The 20,805-nt window shown below is 71.1% G+C and overlaps 1 protein-coding gene across 1 annotated transcript; it reads right to left on the bottom strand.

Moving 5' to 3' along the window:
- Positions 1 to 16,926: 16,926 nt before the first annotated feature.
- SOCS3 (suppressor of cytokine signaling 3) lies at positions 16,927 to 19,301 on the bottom strand. The gene is made up of 2 exons (XM_067308197.1): positions 19,233 to 19,301; positions 16,927 to 18,679 (listed from the first exon to the last, which is right to left on the bottom strand). The coding sequence occupies exon 2, from the start codon at positions 18,610 to 18,612 to the stop codon at positions 17,983 to 17,985; it is 630 nt and encodes a 209-aa protein (XP_067164298.1). The 5' UTR covers positions 18,613 to 18,679; positions 19,233 to 19,301; the 3' UTR covers positions 16,927 to 17,982.
- Between the last annotated feature and the right edge of the window lie 1,504 nt (positions 19,302 to 20,805).

Raw genomic sequence — 20,805 nt, 5'->3', positions numbered from 1 at the left:
CCAGCTCCGACCTGCTTCCCACGCTCCCTGCGGAGGGACCGGCTGGCTGGAGTGCCCCGCGACCACAACGTCCCCAGCGGCTCGCCCGGCTGCTGCCACCGCTCCCGGCGGCAGGCGGGTCGCAGCGGGACGGTGCTGGGGCGCCCGTGTCGGGGCCGGCGCGGGGCAGCAGCCGTCCCCGTGGTGCATCACCTCGCAGCGCTGCACGTGGACCAGGGGCTCAACAGGGCTGGGCCGCGCTCGTGGCCCCCACCGCTGCCACCGGCCCGTGCTGGCCCTGTGGCTCCCGTGAAGGCGCTGCCGGCACCGGCTGAGATGGTGCTGCGAAGGTGCCCTCCCCAAGGCTAAAATTAGCGGCTCAGCCCGGCTGCAGGAGCAGAGCCCCGTCCCGCTGGGGAGGATCGGGTTTCCCTCCCGCCCTCCCCCGGCGCAGGAGCTGGCAGCGGCGTGGGGCGATTCCCGGAGCTGGGCCGGACCCCCCCGACTCCGGCCCTGCGGCGCCGCGGGAGCCACGGCGGCTCGGGCCGGGGCATCGCTGGCCCTGCTGCCCCTGCCAGGGAGCACGGCCCGGCCTGCTGCGGCCTGGGGCTCGGGCCCTCCCGGCATGGGTCCTCCCGCCGGCTCTGTCCGGAGGGGCCCGCGCTGGGGCCGGAGGCAGCACCGGCACAGGGGCTGGGCTGGCTGCCCGGGGGGATGCGTGCCCGGGGCCGTGGGGGACGCATGGCTGGGGTGCAGGCAGGGCTGCACCGGCAGGGCTGGGGAGCTGCGGGGAGCAGCTCTGCCCCTGGAGCATCAGGAGCTGCCGCCGGTGCCCGGCTCCCGACAGAGCTGATGGGGACTGGGGAGCTCCCCATCTTTTGGGGAGCTTGTGAGTGACTCTGCTGCAAAAGCCAGGGGGGTGTCCCCAGTTGCTGCTCTGCTCCCTCAAAAGGCTCCATGCGGGGTAGAGCTGGGCGAGGTGCGGGGCTGCCCCTGCCAGGCACTCGTCCAGGGAAGGGGCTTGCAGCGGGGCTGCCGGCGAGCCCGGGCGCAGCGAGGCTGGGGGTAACGGCGGGGGGGCCTGGCTGCACCAGGGGCCTGGCTGCGCCGGGGGTCTGCACTGGTGTTGCTGGAGCAGCGGAAGGGGCTCTGCTGGAGCATGGACTGGCCGTGCAGGGGCCGTGGGGCGTCCCGTGTGCGGTGGCTTGGGCTGGCCGCAGTGCTGGGCAGTGACTCCTCCGTGCTCGTCATGCGCTTGGCTCGGGGGTGTTTTCGCCCGGCTGCCTTGGCCCCCGTGGCCTCGCTGTTTGCTCTGCGGGGGGGATAACTCATCCCGTGGGCTGGGGCCGGCCCAGAAGGCCCCGCTCGGACCGGGGCTGGGGCAGAGCAAACATCAATCATCCCTGGCACGGTAGGAGCCGTGGAGCCAAGTGATTTCCTACTGTCGGGAACTGTGGAGTGATGCCTGGAAGCTGCGGGACGTGCTGGGCTCCTGGCTCAGCCTGTGGGGGCACGGCCAGCCCCGTGGGGCACTGGGGGCCGTGCTGGGGGCTGCGCTGCTGCCCCCCAGCCCTGCGGAGCCCAGCGGCTGAGGGACAGCGCTGCCTGGCCTTGCCCTTCGCCAGCCCACACATGCACCGAGGTGTCCCGGCCCCCTTAGAGGAGCAGGGCGCTGCAACGGCCACCCGCGCTGCACCGCTGGCCCGGTTGGGTCTGACTCTTCGGGGTGCACGCCAGCAGCGGCTTGCACGGGCAGCGCCCAGCGACGCCTCTGCCCGGAGCAAGCGGCCGGTCGCTGCTGGGATGCTGCAGAGCCCCCGGCAGTGCCGCCATCCCCAGCACCGAGCCCTGGAGCTGCGCGGGGGTGCTGGGGCGACCAGGGCCAGGCTCGGCTGCGGTTGCCGTCAACCCTCTCCGCTTGGACCTGCTGTTCCCGCGGGGAGCGAGGCACCGGAGACCGCAGCCGGAGACCTCGGCGGTGCTGCAGCCGCAGGTCTTGCTCCCCCAGGCTGCTCGGAGACGGCTCCAAAAGGGACCGTGGGGAAGGGGAGTGCATCCTGGGTGATGCCGCGCCGCCCCGCGCGGCGCCCTGCCTCGAGGGGCCGTGGCCGCCCCGGGCAGCAGCGCGGCGGGTCCCCGCGGCGGGTGCCCACCCCAACCTGCCGCTGCTGGGGCTGCTCTAGTGACCCCTCCCTCCGCCGGCAACAACTTTTCCAGTAAAACCACTGCAGAAATCCCTGCTTCCCGACAGGCCCGCCCCTTGGCCGCCTTGGGGGGGTGGGGGCCAGCTGTGCACACTTAACCCTTCCCCGCCGGGCGCCGGGGCGCAGGTGGGAGCTGCACGTGCCGGCGCAGTGCTGCACGGCGCCGCGCTCCCCGGGCGAGCAGGCGCCGGCCGCTCGCGGGGGTCCCGTGCCAGCAGCTGGCACGGTGGGGGGTGCCCAGGCGTCCCGTGGTGGTGGCCGTGCTGAGGGTGCCCGGGCGTCCCGTGGCGGTGGCTGTGCCGAGGGTGCCCGGGCGTCCCGTGTTCTTGGCCATGCTGCAGGCGGGGGGCTCTGCTGTGCACGGGAGGATCTTGCGGACCACGACTCCGGGGATGGCCGTGTGCAGCGGGCACCCAGAAGCGATCCGGCAGGGATGGAGCCCACCGGCGGCGGACATGCGGCTGCATCACGCGGAGGGGTCACTGCGCGGGGGGACCCAGGCCAGCGCGGGTGCCCGCGGCCCGTGGGGAAGGGGGTTTCCGTGCTCGGCGTGTAGCTGGTGCAGAGGCAGCAGGGACTGAGCCCTGTGGAGGGCAGGACCCGTGTCCCCACGTCCCCACGTCCGGGCAGCGGGAGGAGAGCCTGGGAGCGGGACGCCAGCTGGCCCTGGGCCGCGTGGTGCCCGGCGGGATGTCCCTGGCCGAGCAGGGCAGCGCGCTGGGCTGGGAGGCGGCGGGAGCTGGGGCTGCGGCTCCCCAAGCCGTGCGTGCTGCGGGGCCAAGCCCGGAGCCGCAGCCGGGCCTCGCCACCATTGCGGGATCCCTGGCGAGAGCGGTGGCGTCGGCACGACCTGGCCCGCGGTGGGCAGGGGAGGCAGAAGCCGTGCGGCTCGGAGAGGAAGAGGGGCGAGGAGGGAGGCAGCAAACGCCGTTGCGTTCGCTGCGGACGCGACGTGAGGGCTGGGCAGAGCCGGCGGTGGCCGAGCCCCGGGAGTGGGTCTGTGCCGGAGCCACGCGGGGTCCGGCCCGGCCGTGCCCTGCCTGCCGCCAGCCCCGGCCCCGCGCTGGCTGCTGCGCCGGCCGAGCCAGGGCTGAGGTAAGTGCTGTAATTGTTTTCTCTGTGGCCCGAGATGAATAATTGAGAGGTCTTTGAGGAGAATTAATTAGCCCATTTATTGGCAGTAAATGCTTTTCTCCAGATGATGAAGTAGATTCTGAGCCACATGTGGGGGCAGATGGATGCAGGTCGCTGAGGCTGCGCCGGGCTTGCCGGTGCCAGGGGCTGGCGGTGCCCGTGGCCGTCCCGGTGTGGGGCGCCCGGCTCCCATGGCCCCTGTGCTCCCGGGGCTTGCGGCTCCTGCAGCCGGGGAATTCCCGCGTGGGAATCTGGCCATGGGCGGGAGGTGAGGGCACGCGGAGCAGGCAGGGCTGCATGGGGAGCATGCAGGCTGTGCAGGAGCAGGCAGGGCTGCATGGGGAGCAGGCGGGGCTCCTGCCCTCCGGCCCCGCACAAATCTCCTTTCCATCTGCTCCATGCAGGGCAGGCCGGCAGGTCCGGCTCTGGCAGAGCGTTGCCCCGTGGCGCGACGGGGCCCCGGAGCCCCTGCGGTGCCTGAAGCCCTCGGCCGAGCGGCGCTGCCCGTCTGAACCAGTCCATCCATCACCTGTTGCTGGTGTCCCCAGCGGTTGCTAGCGCAGCTGCGGCAGTGCAAGGGGAGAGGACCCTGGTGCCGCAGGCTGGGGGCACCCTGCCCTGTCCCCACGGTCCCCCGCTCCCTCCTGGCTCCCAGCCCATGCCGGGGCTCCTTCCCTGTGCCAGCCCAGCCGTGTCCCCTTGTGTCTTGTTCGCTGTGGCTGTCACGGTGGTGCCAGCCCGGGGCTCGTGGCCTGCACCTCCTCCTCCTCCTCCCCTGGGTGTGAGGGGAAGGGCCGTGCATGGCCAGAAATGCTTAAACAAGGATTTCCTTGTTGCTGCATGAGCTGTTTGCCTTGCTCCCAGGCCAGCCGTTAATGAGGTTTGGCAGGAGGTGCTGGCAGCCCCAGCCATTGGATTTCTATAAATCAACCTGGTGCTAATGCATGGGGCTTGCAGCCCATGTGCTGCTCGGTGCTGGGATGGAGCTGCCGGGCCGCCAGGCCTGGGAATTGCAGTGCACGGCGGGTTTGTGCTGGGATGGAGCTGCTGGGCTGCCGGGCCTGGGAATTGCAGCCCGTGGGCTGGCTGGCATCGTGCGCGGCAGTGGGGAGGCCATGCGTGGCTGCCCAGACCCGCGGGGCTGGGGCTGCTCCGTGACACGGAGGGGCGGACGTGGCACTGATGCTGTCGCCAGTCTCGGGGCGGTTGGACGAGTTGCTCCCCGATGCGGTGGCAGGTTGGGATTAGCAGCCGCAGCCCCCACGGTGGCCGTGGGGCATCGCCGGGCCAGGAGCAGCCCGAGGCTGCAAGCGCCGGCTCCTTGGGGAGCCGCCGAGCAGCCCCCTGGCGCGGAGCATCCTGGAAAGGGAGAGGGGTGGGGGCAGCGGTTTGTTTCCAGGAATGGCAGAAAGCGTAAAGCAAAATAAAGCCTGGCCAAGCCTGTCGCGTCCTGATCCACCCTCGCCTCCCACGTCCCTTCCCCCAGACCCCGGAGAGGCGGTGTGGCACAGCACGGCACGGCGCAGCTGTGCCCGTGCCAGGGACGATGTGCTGCAGCGGGGAAAGCAGCGGCCCCCCACATCCTTCCCCTGCATGACGCACGCCGTGTCCCCCTGCCCCCAGGGCCCTCTGCCCCCGTCAGGCATGCAAAGCAGGGTAGGCAAATTACCCAGCCCTCCGGGAAGCAGCATCTCAGCTGTGGCTGGTGGCCTACGACCGCGGCAGCTGGCCACTGCCGGGAAGCAGCGCCGTGGTCACCGGAGCCTGCACACGGACCCTTTGCACCGAAGCTGCCCGCAGCAGCTGGCTGCAGCCAGCGTGGAGAGCGCATCCGAGAGGCTGCAAAGGTTGCAACGCCTGCAGCTCGGGCCGGCCGCCCCCCTGCCGGCCCTCGCCCCCGCGGCCGCCCCCAGCCCCCGCGGGCTTGTCCCCTCCTGGAGGGGCCCCTGCCCTGGGCTCTCCGCTCTGCTCATCCGCCGGGGGCAGGAGCCCAGGCTCCGGCTGGCCTCGGGCATCCCGCACAGTGCAGGACGGTTCTTCCCCTGCCAGACAGGCCACTGCTCGCGTGTCACGTCCTGCCGGGAGCCTCGCTGGCGTCGCCTTGCCAGGCTGCAGCGCCGGGGCCGCGGGAGGCTCTGGGGCACCCGGAGCCAAGCCGCAGGCAGGATTTGTCGGAGGAGATTTGCATCGAGAAGGGCCTTCTCGGAAGCCGGCTTTCGGCTCGTGTTTTGCTCTCTGCAGCCCTTTGTCCAGGAAAGGAGGCGCCAGGAAGTGGGACCTGTTATCTCTGGTTTCCCACAGCGATGCGCTCGGCTCTCGAGCGCGGGCCTGCCAGGGCTGAGGGCAGCCGGGGCTGTTTGCTCTCTTCACCTGCAGTTTGTTTCGTTCGGGGAACCGGAGCGGCTGCCGGGGCCGCGCGCCGCGCTCGCCGCGTGGTGCAGCTGCTGCAGCTGCAGCCCGGGCTGGGGCTCACTTTCACTTGCGCGGGGCCCCAGTGGGACCTGCTGGGGTTTGTCTGAGCCAGCCGGCTGCGACCGGGGCCTCCCTTTCCCGGCACAGACCGAGGGGGAGCCCCTGTGCCGGGTGGCTGCTGGGCTGGTCCCCGCGGGCGCAGGGGATGCTCCCAGCCGCCTCCTGCCCGGGCGCATCCCTGCTCGCCCGGCCGCCGCCTGGCGCCCGCCGCTGCGCCCGGCCCTGGCTCCACGTGTGCCCCCAGCCCGGCAAGGCGCAGGGAGGGTGCTCTGCAGCGCCGTGCTGGCACCGCTTGTCACGGGATCCCGGAGCCCCGGCAGCCAGCGCCGGGGGCACCAGGAAACGCGGCCTGGCCAGCGCGGGTGCCCGAGCTGTGCTCGGCGGTTCTGGAAAAACGCAGGAGAAATGCACCGGCTTCTGCAGAAGGGGATGGGTCTGCGCGGGGCCGGCGCACCTGCGGTCTCGCTGCTACGGCTCCTCCGGCAGCTGCTTCCCGCTGCGGGGCGCCGAGCCCTGCGCCCCTGCGGAGGCTGCAGCGGGGCGGCCCCTGGCCGAGCCCCCTTCCCCTTCCCCTGTGCTGTGGACGGGGCAGATTCCTGGGGTGGGGCAGATTCCCAGGCCAGGGCATGGTGCCTGGGAGCGGGGCAGGCGGAGGGTGTCCGGAGCCGTGCCCAGCGTGGGGCCGCGGGAGCCCTCACCCCTGCGGCAGCCCTGGGGCCGCTTGCTGCACAGCTGCCGGGCGAGCGGCGAGGGCTGCGCTCGGCGGCCGCGTTGGGGGAAGAGCTGCCAGCCCAGAGGTGACGTTTCAGTTCCTGCTCCGAATGTTTCCCCCCCCTTAACAAGAAACCCCTCTGCTCTTGCTCCGAAACCGCGTTTCTGCAGCGGGTGCAAACAGAGAAACCCCAGCCCTGCCCCTGCCAGCAGGACGCATCCTGTGGGGACGGTCCCCGTGCCGGCCCCGCAGGACCCGCTTGCGGCTGGGGCACCTGCGGGCTCTGCTGCACGGGGAGCACCTGCCCCACGCCGGGACGCCGGCTCACCGTGGCCCCGTTCCCGCCGTGGGCAGGGGTGTCCCCGCCGCGCGCCCCCGCCTGCCCCCGCGGCGGCCGCCGGCAGCCACCAGCGCAGGGGACCTCCGGAGGCTCCCTGCGTGCCGGCGCCTGGGCCTGGGAACAGGAACCTCCCGCGCGCGGGCGGTTGTGCAAGGCGGAGGGACGCACTCCCACCGCTCCCTCGCACACACCCGGGCAGGGCACAAGCAGCCCGACTTCCCTCTGGCCGTTTCGAAATTCCACCGCTCTTACAGAAAAGCCCCTGGGCAGAATTCCTGCAATGCAGTGATTCATCCCCGCCAAGCTGGAAGCAATGACTTTGCCGTCTCCAGTAAACCCTCTTCAGCGGAGCAGATGAAAGGGATGGCGAGCGCCGCTGCGCCCCTGGTATCGCCAGAAGCAGATGCGGCGAGGCCGGCGCTGCTGCGGGGTGCTTGGTCGCGGCAGTGCACCCGCGGCGCTGGGCGACCCCGGCCGAGCCCAGCCGAGGGCTGGGTGCGCGAGGGGCTTCGCTGCCGGCCCTCGGACGGCGGTGCCAGCCGCTGGGCAGAGCAGGCGTGGGAGCTGAGGACAGAATTAGCTCCCTGGTTCTGGTCCCCGTGCGGGCTGCAAGCGCTGCCCGGCCTCCCCGCGCCCTGGCGCCCACCCAGAGCCCCGGCACTGGCGCGTGCCCAGGCCAGGTGCTTTGGTGGGACCGTTCCCCCACCGGGGAGGACACACGGGATGGCCCTTTCCAGGAAGCGTGTGCAAGGGCAGCCAGACTGTGGAGTTCCCGACAGCAGCTCTGGTTTTAATAACAGCAAATCAATGGATGCCCGATTCCGGCCAGAGTGAACCCTTGCAGCTTTCTTCCTGGGCTTCCCGGGCAGGTCGGCTCCCCGCAGGAGGAGAAGGGAGCGGGGTGAGAGCGCGGACCCTGAATATCGCATTAGCACTTCTGAGTGCCCAGGGGCCCCTGCGTGCACGGCCCCGCGTGCACCACCCTGCCTGCATGCTCCTGCACCACAGCTCTGCCCGGCTCGCGGAGGCGGCCGCGGGAACGCCGTGCCGTGCTGCGCCGCAGGGACCTGGCTGACAGCGCTGCGCTGCCTTGGCCGTGCCTCCGCCGGCAGCCCGTGCCCGCGCAGGTGCTGCCGCAGGGTGCTGCTCCGTCGCTGGGCATTCCCAGCTGCTCCCAGCTGCTCGCCTGCCTCCAGCCCCGGGCTGTGATTCAGCCCCCCCCTTCCCCGCGGGGTTTGTACAAACCTTTCTGCTCTCTTTGTGCTTGTTTTGAGAACAGATTAGTCATGGTTCTTAGCTGGCTTCCAGCAAACAGCACAACAGCACCATGGAAAAACGAGAACAGCGAAGTGATGACTCAGCAGGGCTCACGCTCCCGTCCAGCGGGTGCCAACTGTCCCCCGCTCCCGCCTGGCCCCGGCGGAGACCACCCTGCGGAGCGGGTGCGGGGAAGGCAGCCCGCCTGGGAGCAGCGGCGGGCGAGCAGGGGCTGGGGGAGACGGCGGCCGGGCTGGATGCCAGCGCCCCGGGCTGCCCGGGACGAAGGCTCCCGCGGTCAGCCTCCGCTCGGCCGCAGGGTGCGGAGGGGCCGCTGGGTCCTGGGAGCAGCCGGAGAGCCCTGCTCCCGGGACGGTGCGGAGCCGCCTCGGGGCACTGGCCGGCCCTGCTCTGCAGGCGGCTCTGGGTGCTCGGTGCCGGCACCTGCACGCTGGGGCCGGCGCAGGAACTCCCAGGGCGGGCCCTTACCGTACCTCCTGCCTCGCCACCCAGCCCTTCGCTGCCCTGCCTTGGCCGGCTGCCTGGAGGCAGGCGCCTCGCCAGGCGTCTCTGCCAGGTGGCTTATCACGAGCCCGTGGCGCTGGACACCAACCGGCGTCGGCTGCCAAGGATGAACAATGTAATTGCTGGAATTACAGTAAAGTGCTCCCATTCCCACTCGCTCAGGGCTGAGACGGGGCCCTCGGGTCCTTCCAGGGAACATCTGCTCCAGCTGTGCCCGCTGCGCGCTCTGCCCTCGCCCCGCGGGGCGGGCGGCCCCCGCGGTGGCGGTGCAGGGGCAGCGCCGAGCGCCGGGGCACGGAGCGGGTCTGGGGGACGCACGCAGCCTGCGGGAGCCCGCGAGAGGCCGGTGCCCTGCACCGCTCTGCACCGCCTGCGAGTGCCCCCAGTGCCGCAGCCACCACCCGGAGCGCAGGGTGCAGATGCCGGGCGCTTGCTCCTGGTCCGCGCTGGTCCCCATGGATGGGGAGCCCTGGCCCGCGGGAGGCGATGGGCCAGGAGCAGCCGCTCAGCCCTGCAGCGGGACCCTGCTGGCAGGACCCTCCCCGGAGCCCTTGGCAGCGGGGATGGTGGCTGCGCGCAGTCCAGTAGCTGTGTCCGGCCGGGATGGAGGACGGAGCGGCTCTGTGCCGCAGGGACGCCGGAGCTGTTGTGCCCGTGCTGCTGCAGCCAGGATCTCTGCCAGCACCACCGAGCGCCCCATGCGCGGGGAGACTTTGCACCTGCAGACACCCATCTGCTGCTTCCCCTTTTCTCAGTGCCAGTAAGCTCCAGCCTGGCTGTCGCCCAAGCCGGGGTGGTGCTGGGCTGCACCGCGCCGGGTGCAGGTTTGGCTGCTTGTTCGTCCCCTCCTGCCGCGTGGGAGCTGCCGGAGCCGGTGCGTGGGGCCCTGCCTGCAGAACGTGCCAGCTCCGGGGACGCCCGGCTGCGGCTTCCCAGCAGCGTCCCCCTGGCCGTGTCCCCACGAGACAGGCGCAGCCCCGGCGTCGCGTGCCAGTGGGACCGGGGTGGGCGAGCGGGGCTGCACCGGGCGCAGCCGGGCCGGGCGGGTGCAGGGTCTCACGTCCGTCAGCACCGGCGGCAGGAGCCCCAACCCGAGCTGTGCGTGCAGCGTCGCCACTGCCTGCGATGGGGAAGAGGCCAGGGCTGGCGCGAGGACCAAGGGATGCTCCAGGCTGGGGTTTGGCACCTGCCCATGGCTCTGCTCTGCCAGGGTCATCCAAGGACTCTGCACCGAGCCGGCAAACACACCCAAGGCAGCTGGCAGCCTCCTGCCGGAGCGCCGGCGGGACCTCCCGCGACCGCTTGCCAGCGTGCTTGCGCGCCGGGGTCCAGCAGCTGCCCGCAGCCGCCCGGCTGCCAACGCCGGCTGCTCCCTGGGCGCGCAGGCGTGAGAGCCGCGTGCCCGGGGCCGGGGCTGCTGGCCAGGGAGCCGGAGGGTGAGCGGGGCACGTGGGGCTGTGCAGGGCCAAGGCAGCTGGCCGGGACGGCTGCGTCTCCCCTGTGTGCGGTGCCAGCGGTGCACGGTGCTGTGCAGCATGGCCTCGGCTGCAGTGCTGGGGGCAGAGGAGGGACGTGCCAGCGGTGCACGGTGCTGTGCAGCATGGCCTTGGCGGTGGTGCCCGCCAGCCCCGAGCAGGACCTGGCCTCATGCTGGCCAGGCAGCCCCGGCACCACCGGCACTGGGCTGCTGCTCCTCATCCTTGGCCAGGTCCTCCGGGCCGGGCCGGTGACGGGGAGCTTGTGGCTCCCATTGCCACAGCAACGCGGCTTTGTTTGAAACCTTCATCTGAAATGTCAAGACTTTCTTCAGGCTCCAGCGGCTGCTGCTGGGATGAAAACTTCCTTGGTTGCCGAGGAAACGGAGCAGGAGGTTTTTTTTTTCCATTCTAAACATCTGCCTCCGTAAGCAGTTGCAAGCGCTCGGCCTGGGGCAGGCTGGGGGCAGCGGCCGCCGTGCCCCGGCCAGTGAGCAGGGCTGCGCTGCCGGTGTGCTCCGCTCCCAGCTCTGCAGGGCTGGTGTGGGGTGTGTGGGGTGCATGGGGCTCGTGGGGGGCATAGGGTGCGCGGGGCACCCGGGGCATGCAAGTGCATGGGGTGCACAGCGTGCATGCGGTGTGCGGGGTGCACGGGCTCTCGCTGCCTTCTGAGCCCTGCCGCCGCGAGGCCGCCGCGCCGGCCCCCGGCCCCACACGCCTCCCCCCCAGCACGCGCGGGACCGGGGCAGCGCCAGGGGTGGCACCGCTGGGGCTTGGGCAAAGGCGGGAGCGGCTGTTTCTCCCGCAGCGGGGTTTGGACGAGGCCCCGCAGGCCTGGCTGAGTCAGGAAAAGCACCCGCCTTTCTCCGCCGTTGCCCGTGGTGTCTCCAGAGGCTCCGGCTCGCCCTGGAGCGCTGCTCCGCGGGGAGACGCTGGCAGCCGGCAGGAGCCCGGTGGGGCCGGGAGATGTCTCGCCGCCTGCCCTGCCACGTGGCCCTGCAGCAGAGAGGGGTTGGTGCTGCGGCAGAGCCTCTGCGACGCCCCGGGAGCCAGGATGGCCTCTGCCGCGAGCCAGGGTTTGCAAAGGGCACAGCCGGCACGTGCAGGCTGTGCCCGGACACCAGGCTCCTGGCTGCGGCTCTGCGAATGGCCGGGCAGGGCGGCAGGCGCCGGAGCCGGCGGGCGCCGCGTCCGCGTCCCGGGATGGCCACTGCTGGCCTCGCCTGCCGCCTCTCCGGTTTCAGCCTGGCTCCGGGACGCCCGGGAGGGGGGAGCCGGTGACCTCATGGAAGGGCCTCGGACTGGGAAAAATCTGGGCAGCGGCAGCTCCGAGGAGCCGCGCTGATGGAACAAGTGAGGAATCCGCAGCTGCTGGCTCCCTCCGCGAGTTTACTGCGGGTCTCCTGGAGATACGGCAACAGTCGGGTTCCTATGGAGAAGGACACCGGACTGCTGACTTGTGCATCCCGCTGTGCGCCCTGGCCGGGCTCCGAGGGTGCCGGTGCCCATGCTGCCCGGGGAGAGCCGGGGCTGAGCCGGAGGGCAGGCGGGGGGCGCGGGCAGCCCCGGTGGCACCGTGCCGCGTGTGCAGGGGCCGATGCAGCGGGACCGCGGGGCGCCTGGTCTCGCCGCTGCAGGGAGCCGCCGCTGCCCCCGAGCAGGCAGCCGGGCAGCTCACGGCCGCGCCGTGGGGCCGGGAGCACACTTCCTGGCACTGCATGCACCAGGGAGCAGATGTCTCCGATCCCTGTTCCCAACTGTCCCCGCAGAGGAATTGCCACGTAAGGAGCAGGTGGTGCCATTTACAGTAACTCCCCGGCTGCTGCACAGCCCTTTCCTGCATCCTACTGGGAAATGCGGCAGTGGACGTGGGAACGTCCTGGCGCTGCGGAGCTGCAGCACGGCGGCAGGAGGAAGCGCGGGAGGGGTGTGCCGCGGGGCCGGGGGCTCGCCCCGGCAGGGCCTGCATCCCCGCGGACGCTCCCGGCACCGGGGCGCATGGAGCGGAGATGGGCTGGAGGGTGCCCGGCTCGGGCGCGTGGCCCCGGCGGGGCGGAGGGCTCCGGCGGGGAAGGTCCCTCCGGCAAGGGGAGGGGGCCGGCGGCTCGGCCAGGCACGCGCCGTGCTCAGCCGCCCGCTGCCCGCGGTGCCCCCGGCTCCGTGCTGGAACAATCGCAGGCTGCAGTTGTTTCCTGTTTTTGGGTCCGCCGATGCTGGTATATACCGCAGCCCTCGCTTCCTGCCACCCTCTGACCCGTGGGGTTCGGGTGCGCCGTCCCGGCGGACACTTCCTTCTTGTGCCAGGAACCGACCACGGCGGGAAGTGTCCACGGGTGGCCCACGTGGCTGGCCCCGGCCGGGAGGGGTCTCCAAGGGGTCTCCGGGGCCCCCGGGGCTGCGGGACGGCGGCTCGGCCCCGCTTGTCAGCGGGTCTCATGTGGGCTCTGCCTGGCTCTCGCCTGGCTCCGCATGGCCAGCGTCACGCCGTGGGGGCGATGGTGCACTGGGGGACGGGCTGAGCTTACAGCTGCAGTGAGTTCTGCCAGTTCTCAGCCTGCAGTTGCGGTCCCACAGCGCGTCTGCGGAGGTGAGCGATGCCAGGAGGCCAGTTCTCCTTTCTCCTTGCTGGATCTTGTCAGCAGAAGCAATAATCCCCAGCGCAATTTCCTGACATCATGTACCCCCATGATCAGCCTCTGTACTCGCCGGGAGGAAGTACATTGACTAACAGCGAGAGCCGTCTGGGGCCGGTTCCCAGGGCCGTGCACCTTCCGCACAGCTCCTGCTGCCGGCTGAGCCGCACCGGGCGGGCCAGAGGGCTGCACAGACGTGGCACCCGCGGTTCCCCTGACGAGAGACCGCGGGGAGGCTGCGGGGATGAGGACGTGTCCCTGCGGCTGGGGAAGCACAGCGAAAGGGCCGTTCCCGGGATGCTGGGCTGTGGGAGGCTGCGGGAACGAGGACGCGTCCCCGCGGCTGGGGAAGCACGGCGAAAGGGCCGTTCCCGGGATGCTGGGCTGTGGGAGGCTGCGGGAACGAGGACGCGTCCCTGCGGCTGGGGAAGCACGGCGAAAGGGCCGTTCCCGGGATGCTGGGCTGTGGGAGGCTGTGGGAACGAGGACGCGTCCCCGCGGCTGGGGAAGCACGGCGAAAGGGCCGTTCCCGGGATGCTGGGCTGTGGGAGGCTGCGGGAACGAGGACGCGTCCCCGCGGCTGGGGAAGCACGGCGAAAGGGCCGTTCCCGGGATGCTGGGCTGTGGGAGGCTGCGGGAACGAGGACGCGTCCCTGCGGCTGGGGAAGCACGGCGAAAGGGCCGTTCCCAGGGCGCTGGGCTGCGGGAGGCTGCGGGGTTGAGGACGTGACCCCAGTGCCGGGGAGCCCAATGAAGGGGCCGTTCCCGGGGCGCTGGCCCCGGCCCTTGTCCCTGGAGCCCGGCAGGCGCAGGCGAGCACAGCGCAGGCGCAGTGACAGCGATGAGCCAGGGCTGCCAGCCTGGGGGCAGAGTACAGCCAAGGGCTGCAGTGGAGCCGGCGAGCGGGAGCCGAAATCCTCCAGGCCCCAAAAGCCTCTGCACCTGGGAAGCAGCCGTGAAGGGCGTGGGGGCAGCAGCCTGCAGGATCCCCTTAAAATGCCCAGGGCAGGGCCAGAGCCTGGTTTGCTGGGCTCAGCTGCGCTGGGTTTGGGGTCGTTCACGCTCAGGAGCAGGTGGCGAGGTGCTGCCAGTGCCCGCCGGGTGCAGGAGGGAGAGCTGGCGCTGCTCAGCCCCGGTACGGAGGGAGCCGCGGGGCTGCGTCCGCCTCGGAGCTTTGTGCCCCTGGCGCAGGAGGGGGTTCGGGCGCTGGCGCGGTGGCGGTGATGTGCGTGCTGCGGTGCATGCCGGGTGGGCGGCTCTCGCAGGCGCCTGCGGTGCCTCCTGCTCCCTCCCGCTGGCGTAGCGCCTGCCGTGAGGTCGCTCCGCCGGGGTGGCCTTGATCCCCCCCCCCCCCGGGCGCATTGCCAGCAGCACCGGTGGGACGCGATGGGGTCTGTGCCGGTTCCTCCCGGGGCCGGTGCCGCGCAGCGAGGAGCCCGAGCATCGCCTTCCCCGCGGCGCCGTCCCCGGCTGCGGAGGAGCAAGGTTGGGCTCGCCCCGGTGCCGCCAGGCGCGTTCCCGATGGGCCTCCAGCTGCCCCGACTGTCCGGGAACGCCGGCCAGTGCCCAAGCGGCCAGTGCCCAGGCCGGTGCCTGAGCGTCCCGTTGGTGCGCCCTGCGGATGGGAGCTGGGGCCTGGCGCTGAGCCCGGGAATGGCGTTCCCTGCTCCGTCCCCACTCCGGGGCAGCCTCGCTGTGCTTGCCCAGCCCCAGGGAGCTGCCGGACTGCGGAGCACCAGCCCCATTCCCCGGCGCTCTTGCCCCGCTTCCCGCTGTCTCCCGGCTCCGTGCATGCTGCGACGGGGGTCTAATCCCCACGGAGCGAGCCTTCCCTGTCGAGGAAATCACCGTGCTGGCGAGCTCAGTCCCGCTCCAGGAGCAGAAGTGAGGCAGAGGGGAACTGACTGTCCATGACACACTCGGTCGAGCGCTTACGTAATGCAGGGCCAAGTCCGCTCGGCTTTTCTGGGGAAGGCGAGAGGTTTGTGAAACCTTTGGCAGGGATTTGCCCACTGGCCAACGCGTCACTGCTGCTGTGAGTTTGGGTATATTCCAAGAAACTGGTGGCACTCGCAGAGCTTCCCGGACTCTCCGAGTCAGCAGAGGATTGCAGCACTGAGCCGCGGCCTGAAGCAAGAGGGAAGAGGCCCCTGCCTGGAGGCGAGGACATGCTGGGGCCCGTTCTGGGAAGCCACGGAGCTGGGCAATTCCAGCGGGGAAGTGAGGGCTGCGGGGTCCATCCAGGGTGCCGGGCAGGGATGATGCCTCCCTCCCGGAGAGCGGCCTCCCTGCTCTGCCCTGGATGCTGTGAGCTGTCTCCCTCCGCCGAGGGGGTCCGTGCCCTTCCCGGGGGATGCGGGGAGGCTGCCCTCCACTCCAGGAGCGCCACGGTCCCATCCGGGCAGCTGGGGCACGGGTAAACCTGCATCCTCCAGGGAAACAACGTGCTTCTGTGCACCACGGTGCTGCTGTCGCATCCTCTGTCCCCCGGGTCCAGAGAGGGCAGGGACAGAGGTGCAGCTGGTTCCCAAGAGTCAGGATGCTCCTGATCCCTCCCCGGCTGCCGTTTGCTCCAGGAGCTGCCAGTCTGGCTGTGGGGCCGATGCCTCCCCCGTGCTCCCTGCCGGAGCAGCTCTCCAGAGTGTGCTGCTGCGGGGGGGCAGGTGGCAGCGCTGGGAGCAAACAGCAGGGCTGGAGCGCGGGTGCCACCAGCACGGTGCAGCACGGCAGGGGAGTGGTGGCCCTGGGAGCCTTGACGTTGGGGATGTGCCTCAGCAGGGCCTGGCAGGTGGCCACTCGTGCGCGCCTGGACATTCCTCGCATAGCTCCGGCGGGGTGCCCGGGCAGGCCGCGCCGCGCTTCCTGGCAGCCCGCGAGCAGCCGCCCTGCGGGAGAGCACCAAAATAGTCGATGCAGCGCCGTGCGTGCGGCCGGAGCTGGCACGTTTGCCGTGCCCCCACTCCGGGGCCATTCCTAAGGGACACCTTTCCCTGCGGCTGGGGTTCCTGCACCGGCCCCGGGCGGGGGGCTGTACTGTGCCGTGCTGTGCCATGCCGGCAGCCCGCGGGGCTCCGCACTGCGGGACGTGTGGACGGAGGGGCCGAGTGGCGCAGGGCACCTGGGGGCACCACCGCTGCCCGGGCTCGGCGCGGGGCGGAGGGCTGGGGGTGCCGAGGCCCCTTCCCATGGGAGCCTCCCCCTGTGCCTGCCCTCCAGGGAGCCCTGCGTGCTCCGGGGAGCACGGCTTTCCAGCTGGGAGCACGGCTCTCCCCTTTGGTCACCCAGAACTGCAGGTTCGTTCCCACGCCTGCTTTGCGCCCCACGGACCGATGCCTCCCAGCAGCCGCACACGGGCGGGAATATCGGGAGCTGCAAACTGCTGGAGGCTGGGAGATCGCCCTGGGGAAATCCTCATCCTCTTCTCGCGCCCTTCCTCAGGCAGCTGCGCTCGGCCAGGCACGGACGGGATGGGGTGGACGGTCCGGGGCTGCGCCAGGACGGCTCTGCCTCCGCAGCCGCCCCGGGCTGGCGGTTCAGGGCAGAGCTCGCGCGGCTCTGCACGGCCGCTCCTGCGGGATGCATGGGGGTCTCCACCTCGCTGCTTAGCCCCTTCCCATGGGAGCCCGCTGAGCCCCTAGGCGAGGACGCGCCGCGCGCCCTCGCTGCTCCGGGGTTTCCTAGCACTTGGCACCATTGCCCCGTCCCCGCGGCGCTCCGGCAGCCCCGGCCCGGCCGGCAAGCGATGTCCCGGCGCTCAGACATACCTGAGCAATGGAGCAGCACTTACGCATGCCGGGCGGTGAGTCACCAGCCGGCAGGAATCACCCCAGCACGAAGAGCGGCTCCAGGAAGCGAGCGCTTACGTGATGTAAACACAATCCCGCTCCTGCGGCGAGGGAAGCGGCTGGGGGGGGGGGGGGAGCGCCATCGTGCAGGGGGCTGGGGCGAAGGGGTGCAGGAGTGAAAACAAACCAGATTGGGGGTTTTCATTAAAAAATAGTGCTCTTTATTATAAATTATGGAAACATTTCCTTTCTGAATATAAATATAAATATGTGCAAAGTTTCATCTGAGTTTTGTTTTGGTTGAATTTTTCAAGCATGGTTTTGCTCAGCCCTCGAGGCTGGAGGTGAAGATGGAATCTTTATAAAAGACAGTGATTCATGTAGGCCTGTAAACATCCCTTTTGATTTAAAAAAAAAAAAAAAAAGAAGAAAGAAAGAAAGCAGAAAAACCCAACTGCTTCTCCAGGCGGACACAGATGAGCGCTCACGAGCTGGCGCGTCCCCAGGGGATGCTCCCATCGCTACGATCCTGTAGGCATCGGTGCCGCCACGGAGCAGCGCGGCGGGGGGCAGCCAGCCTCTGCCCGAAGCGCGAGGGTCCTGGCCACCAAGGCAGGGACAGAGGGTTGGCATCCGCTGGGAGAGGCTGGGCAGAGGTGGGGGGTAACACTCGGGAATAACGGTCCAGCAGCGACGTCCCCCTGGCGCCCGTCGCCCGTGTAGTCGCACGGGACTCGCTGTTGACGGTGTCAGGACACGCTGTTTCCCCTCCGGAGTCGTGACTCATCGCCGGGACCATTATCGTTCAGCGATACCAAATATGTGCAGTAACCCAGACCATGGGACAGGAAGAATTTTAAGGCTTAGTCCCCTGGAAAACGGCAACGAGGGGGAAAAAGGCAGCGACCTCCAAGTCTGGGGCCGTGTGTGAAAGGAGCTTCCACCCACAAGGAGGCAGCAAGAGGTAAATTACAGTACAGGCAAAAAACACTTTCCCCTTAAAACTGAGGAGAAGCGATCAGGCACTAGCTGGATTCCAGTGCTTTTTATTCTCTCATCGGCAGAAGAGGGCTATCGCCAGAGCACCTCCAGGTCTGGTCATGCCGTGGCGGCCGGGAGCACGCTTCGGCGGAGCTGCCACCGGCTGCCCGTGCCCCTGGGGCGACGCTGCAGCAGCGCCATGGTCCCCGGCCGCAGCGGGGCGGCCGGCCCGGCCGGGGCGCGCTGTAACATCCACTGTCCGACCATACCAGTCTCCGTCCCCCGCGGAGAGGGGGTGTCGTGCTTCCTCGGGGAGTCCCCCCGACGCAAGCAGCCCTGGGGCGCCCGCGGCTCACTGTCTGTCCCCTCCTCTCCTTTCCCGGAGGGAGAGGCTCATCATGCCCTGCAAGTTCCTGCTTCTGCGGGTCGTTGTGCCTGTGCCCTGCTCTTGTGCTTGTCGCGTGTGACCTCTCTCCACGGGCCCCTTAGAGGGGGGCATCGTACTGGTCCAGGAACTCCTTGATGGGACCCGGCAGCTGAGTCATCTTCTCGTAGGAGTCCAGGTGCCCGTTGACCGTCTTGCGGCAGAGGTGCTGCAGGGTGGACACGCTGGAGGAGAGCGGGCGGCTGAGCACCAGGGGGATCTTCTCGCCGCCCGAGTAGATGTAGTAGGTGCGCTTGGGGTGCAGGGTGGCCCCCGGCTGCTCGGGCACGGTGCAGGGAGCGGGGGGCATGTAGTGATGGACCAGCTTGAGCACGCAGTCGAAGCGGGGCACGGGCTGGCTGCTGCGCGGGTCGCTCTGCAGCGAGAAGCTGCCGCCCTCGCACTGGATGCGCAGGTTCTTGGTGCCCGACTCCGTCTTGACGCTGAGGGTGAAGAAGTGCCGCTGGTCCGAGCTGTCCCTGATGAGGAAGGTGCCGGCCGGCTCGGCGCTCAGCAGCAGGTTGGCCTCGCCACCCGTCACCGTGCTCCAGTAGAAGCCGCTCTCCTGCAGCTTGCGCACGGTGTTCACCACCAGCTGGTACTCGCTCTTGGAGCTGAACGTCTTGAGGCGCAGGCTGGTGTCCAGGGGGCGGCTCATCCCGGCGGCGGGGAACTTGCTGTGGGTGACCATGGCGCAGGGAGCCAGCTTTGCGCGCTCGGGCTGCTGCTGCCGGGAGCAGCGGCTGCTACACCATCACCTGCGGCAGAGACGGCGCTGAGCACCGCGGGGCACCGGCACCGCGGCCCCCCCCCCGGGGGACACCGCCATCCCCGTGTCCCCCTCCGGGAGCACCCGCTCCTCGGCCTCCCCCGGGGCCCCACGGCCCCGTGTCCCCCCCCCCCGGGACACCCGGTACCCGGGGGGCACTGCCGCCCCGTGTGTCCCCCCGGGGGCAGCCGGTGCTCGTGGCACTGCGGCCCCGTGTCCTCCTCGGGGGCACCCGGTAGCCGGGGGGCACCCAGTAGCCGGAGGGCACCGCCGCCCCGTGTCCCCCCTCGGGACACCTGGTACCCGGGGGGCACCGCCGCCCCGTGTCCTCCCCCCCCCCGGGGACACTCGGTACTCGGGGGGCACCGCTGCCCCGTGTCCTTCCCGGGGGCACCCGGTACTCGGGGCACCGCGGCCCCGTGTCCCCCCCCGGAGACACGCGGTGCCCGGGGGGCCCCGCCGCCCCGCGTCCCCCCCGTCGCGTCCCCCCCGTCCCGTCGCGTCCCGTCGCGCCGCTCCCGGGCCCGGGCCGTGCGCGGTACCTGGGGCGCGGAGCCGGTGCCGGCGGCGGGGCGCGGGGCTCGGTGCGCGGCGGCGGAGCTGCCGGGGCCGCCCGGGGAGGCTTCTTATAGCGGGCGGAGAGCCCGCCCTCGGGTTCCTGGAACTGCGCGGCTTCTTGTAACGCTCCCCGGCGCCCTCCCCGCGCCCCGCCCGGCTCGGCCCGGCTCGGCTCGCCGCCAGGCACCGCCGGCCCATTCCGGGCAGCGCGGCCGCCCCCTCCCGCTCCTCATTCATGCTCTTTCCTTCTAAGAAGAGGTGAGTCCCCGGCCAGCCCGGGGGCCGCGGCCCCGCCGCCCCCCGCCCGCCCCGTCCCGGCCCCGCGGCAGCGGGCGGCGAGCGAAGCGGCCGGAGCGCTGCGGCCTCGGGACGGCGGGGCCCAGCCGCGGGCTGCTCCGGGCTGGCCCCGCCGCCGGCCGGGGGGCCCCGCTGCCGGGGGGCGCTCGGGGCCGGCGGGCGGGGGGCTGCAGAGGGGCGAGGCCGCCCCGAGCGCCGGCGGCGGGTCCCCCCGCCCCGAGCGGCCGCTGCGGCCCGCCGGCCCCTCGGGGCGCCCCGCGGAGGGGACGCCGACCGCCCGGGCGCCGGCGGGATCGGGTGTCTGCGCGGCTCCGGAGTTTATTTCAAGTACAAACATTCCAGGCTGCTGCTGGCCTCGAGTGCACTTCCCAGAAGACCTGCAGGGAAGAAAAACACCCTCGGTTCAAGCAGTGGGGAGCAACGAGGGGGGACGAGCCTGGGGGCCGCGAGGAACGCCTCGGGGCCCCGCGCGGCCCGACGGCGGGGTGCGCAGCGCCGCTCCCGAGCGCTTTGCCCGGGGCGGGGGCGGGGGGCGGCTGCGGGGGGCTGCGGGAGCCGCCGGGACGCTCCGTGCGGTTGGCGCTTCGGCACCCGGCGGAGCACGAGGCGCCCGGTGCGGAGCGGCCGGCGGGGGGGGGAGGGAGCCCGGGCCCCTCGTTGCCGCTGGCCGGGCGCCTCCCCGCTGCCCCGAGGGGTTTCCTCCTCCGCCCCGAGGCCGCAGCCCGAGCCGCCGGCCGGGGCTGCCAGCGGTGCCCGGCGGCGCCTCGGGGCAGACCCGGGCGGCGCTGGCGGCGGCGGGTGCCAAGCCGGGGGGGGGGGGCTGGAGCCTTCGCTGCCCCACCTGGTTCCTCCTCTGCCCAGGCTCAGATGCCGCCTTCACATTCTCGTTTGGCAATTGTCAATCCTGACCTCGAAAACAAAACAGACTTTGTCAGTGGATTTTATTTTAAATAGTTTAATTTGCCCTGGAGGAGCTGCCGCTGCTGCTGCCTCTGCCAGTCAGGAATAAACACCAGAAGAGCAGTTCTGGGAAGTGAGGCTGCGGTGAACCAGCTGGTCTGAAATGCAAACGAGCTCTGGAGCTCTGCCTGGGGCGGAGCGGTGAAACGCGAGGGAAGGAGCGGGGGAGAGGGAGGGGGCGGCCGCCAGGGAAGCCGGCCCCGGCCTCTGCCCCGGGGCGGCGGCAGCAGGGCTCGGGGGGCCCCGGGAGGCGGGGGGCTCGGGGGGGGGGCAGCAGCAGTGCTCTGTGGGCCGGGGGGG

The sequence above is a fragment of the Apteryx mantelli genome, chromosome 19 (assembly GCF_036417845.1).
Source record: "Apteryx mantelli isolate bAptMan1 chromosome 19, bAptMan1.hap1, whole genome shotgun sequence".
NCBI classification, from domain to species: domain Eukaryota; kingdom Metazoa; phylum Chordata; class Aves; order Apterygiformes; family Apterygidae; genus Apteryx; species Apteryx mantelli.
The sequence above is the reverse complement of the archived record's forward strand: the minus strand, read 5'-3'. Positions and strand labels throughout refer to the sequence as shown.

Coding starts and splice junctions, on each gene's coding strand:
- SOCS3 (XM_067308197.1), bottom strand. CDS start 18,612: ATGGTCACCCACAGCAAGTTCCCCGCCGCCGGGATGAGCCGCCCCCTG.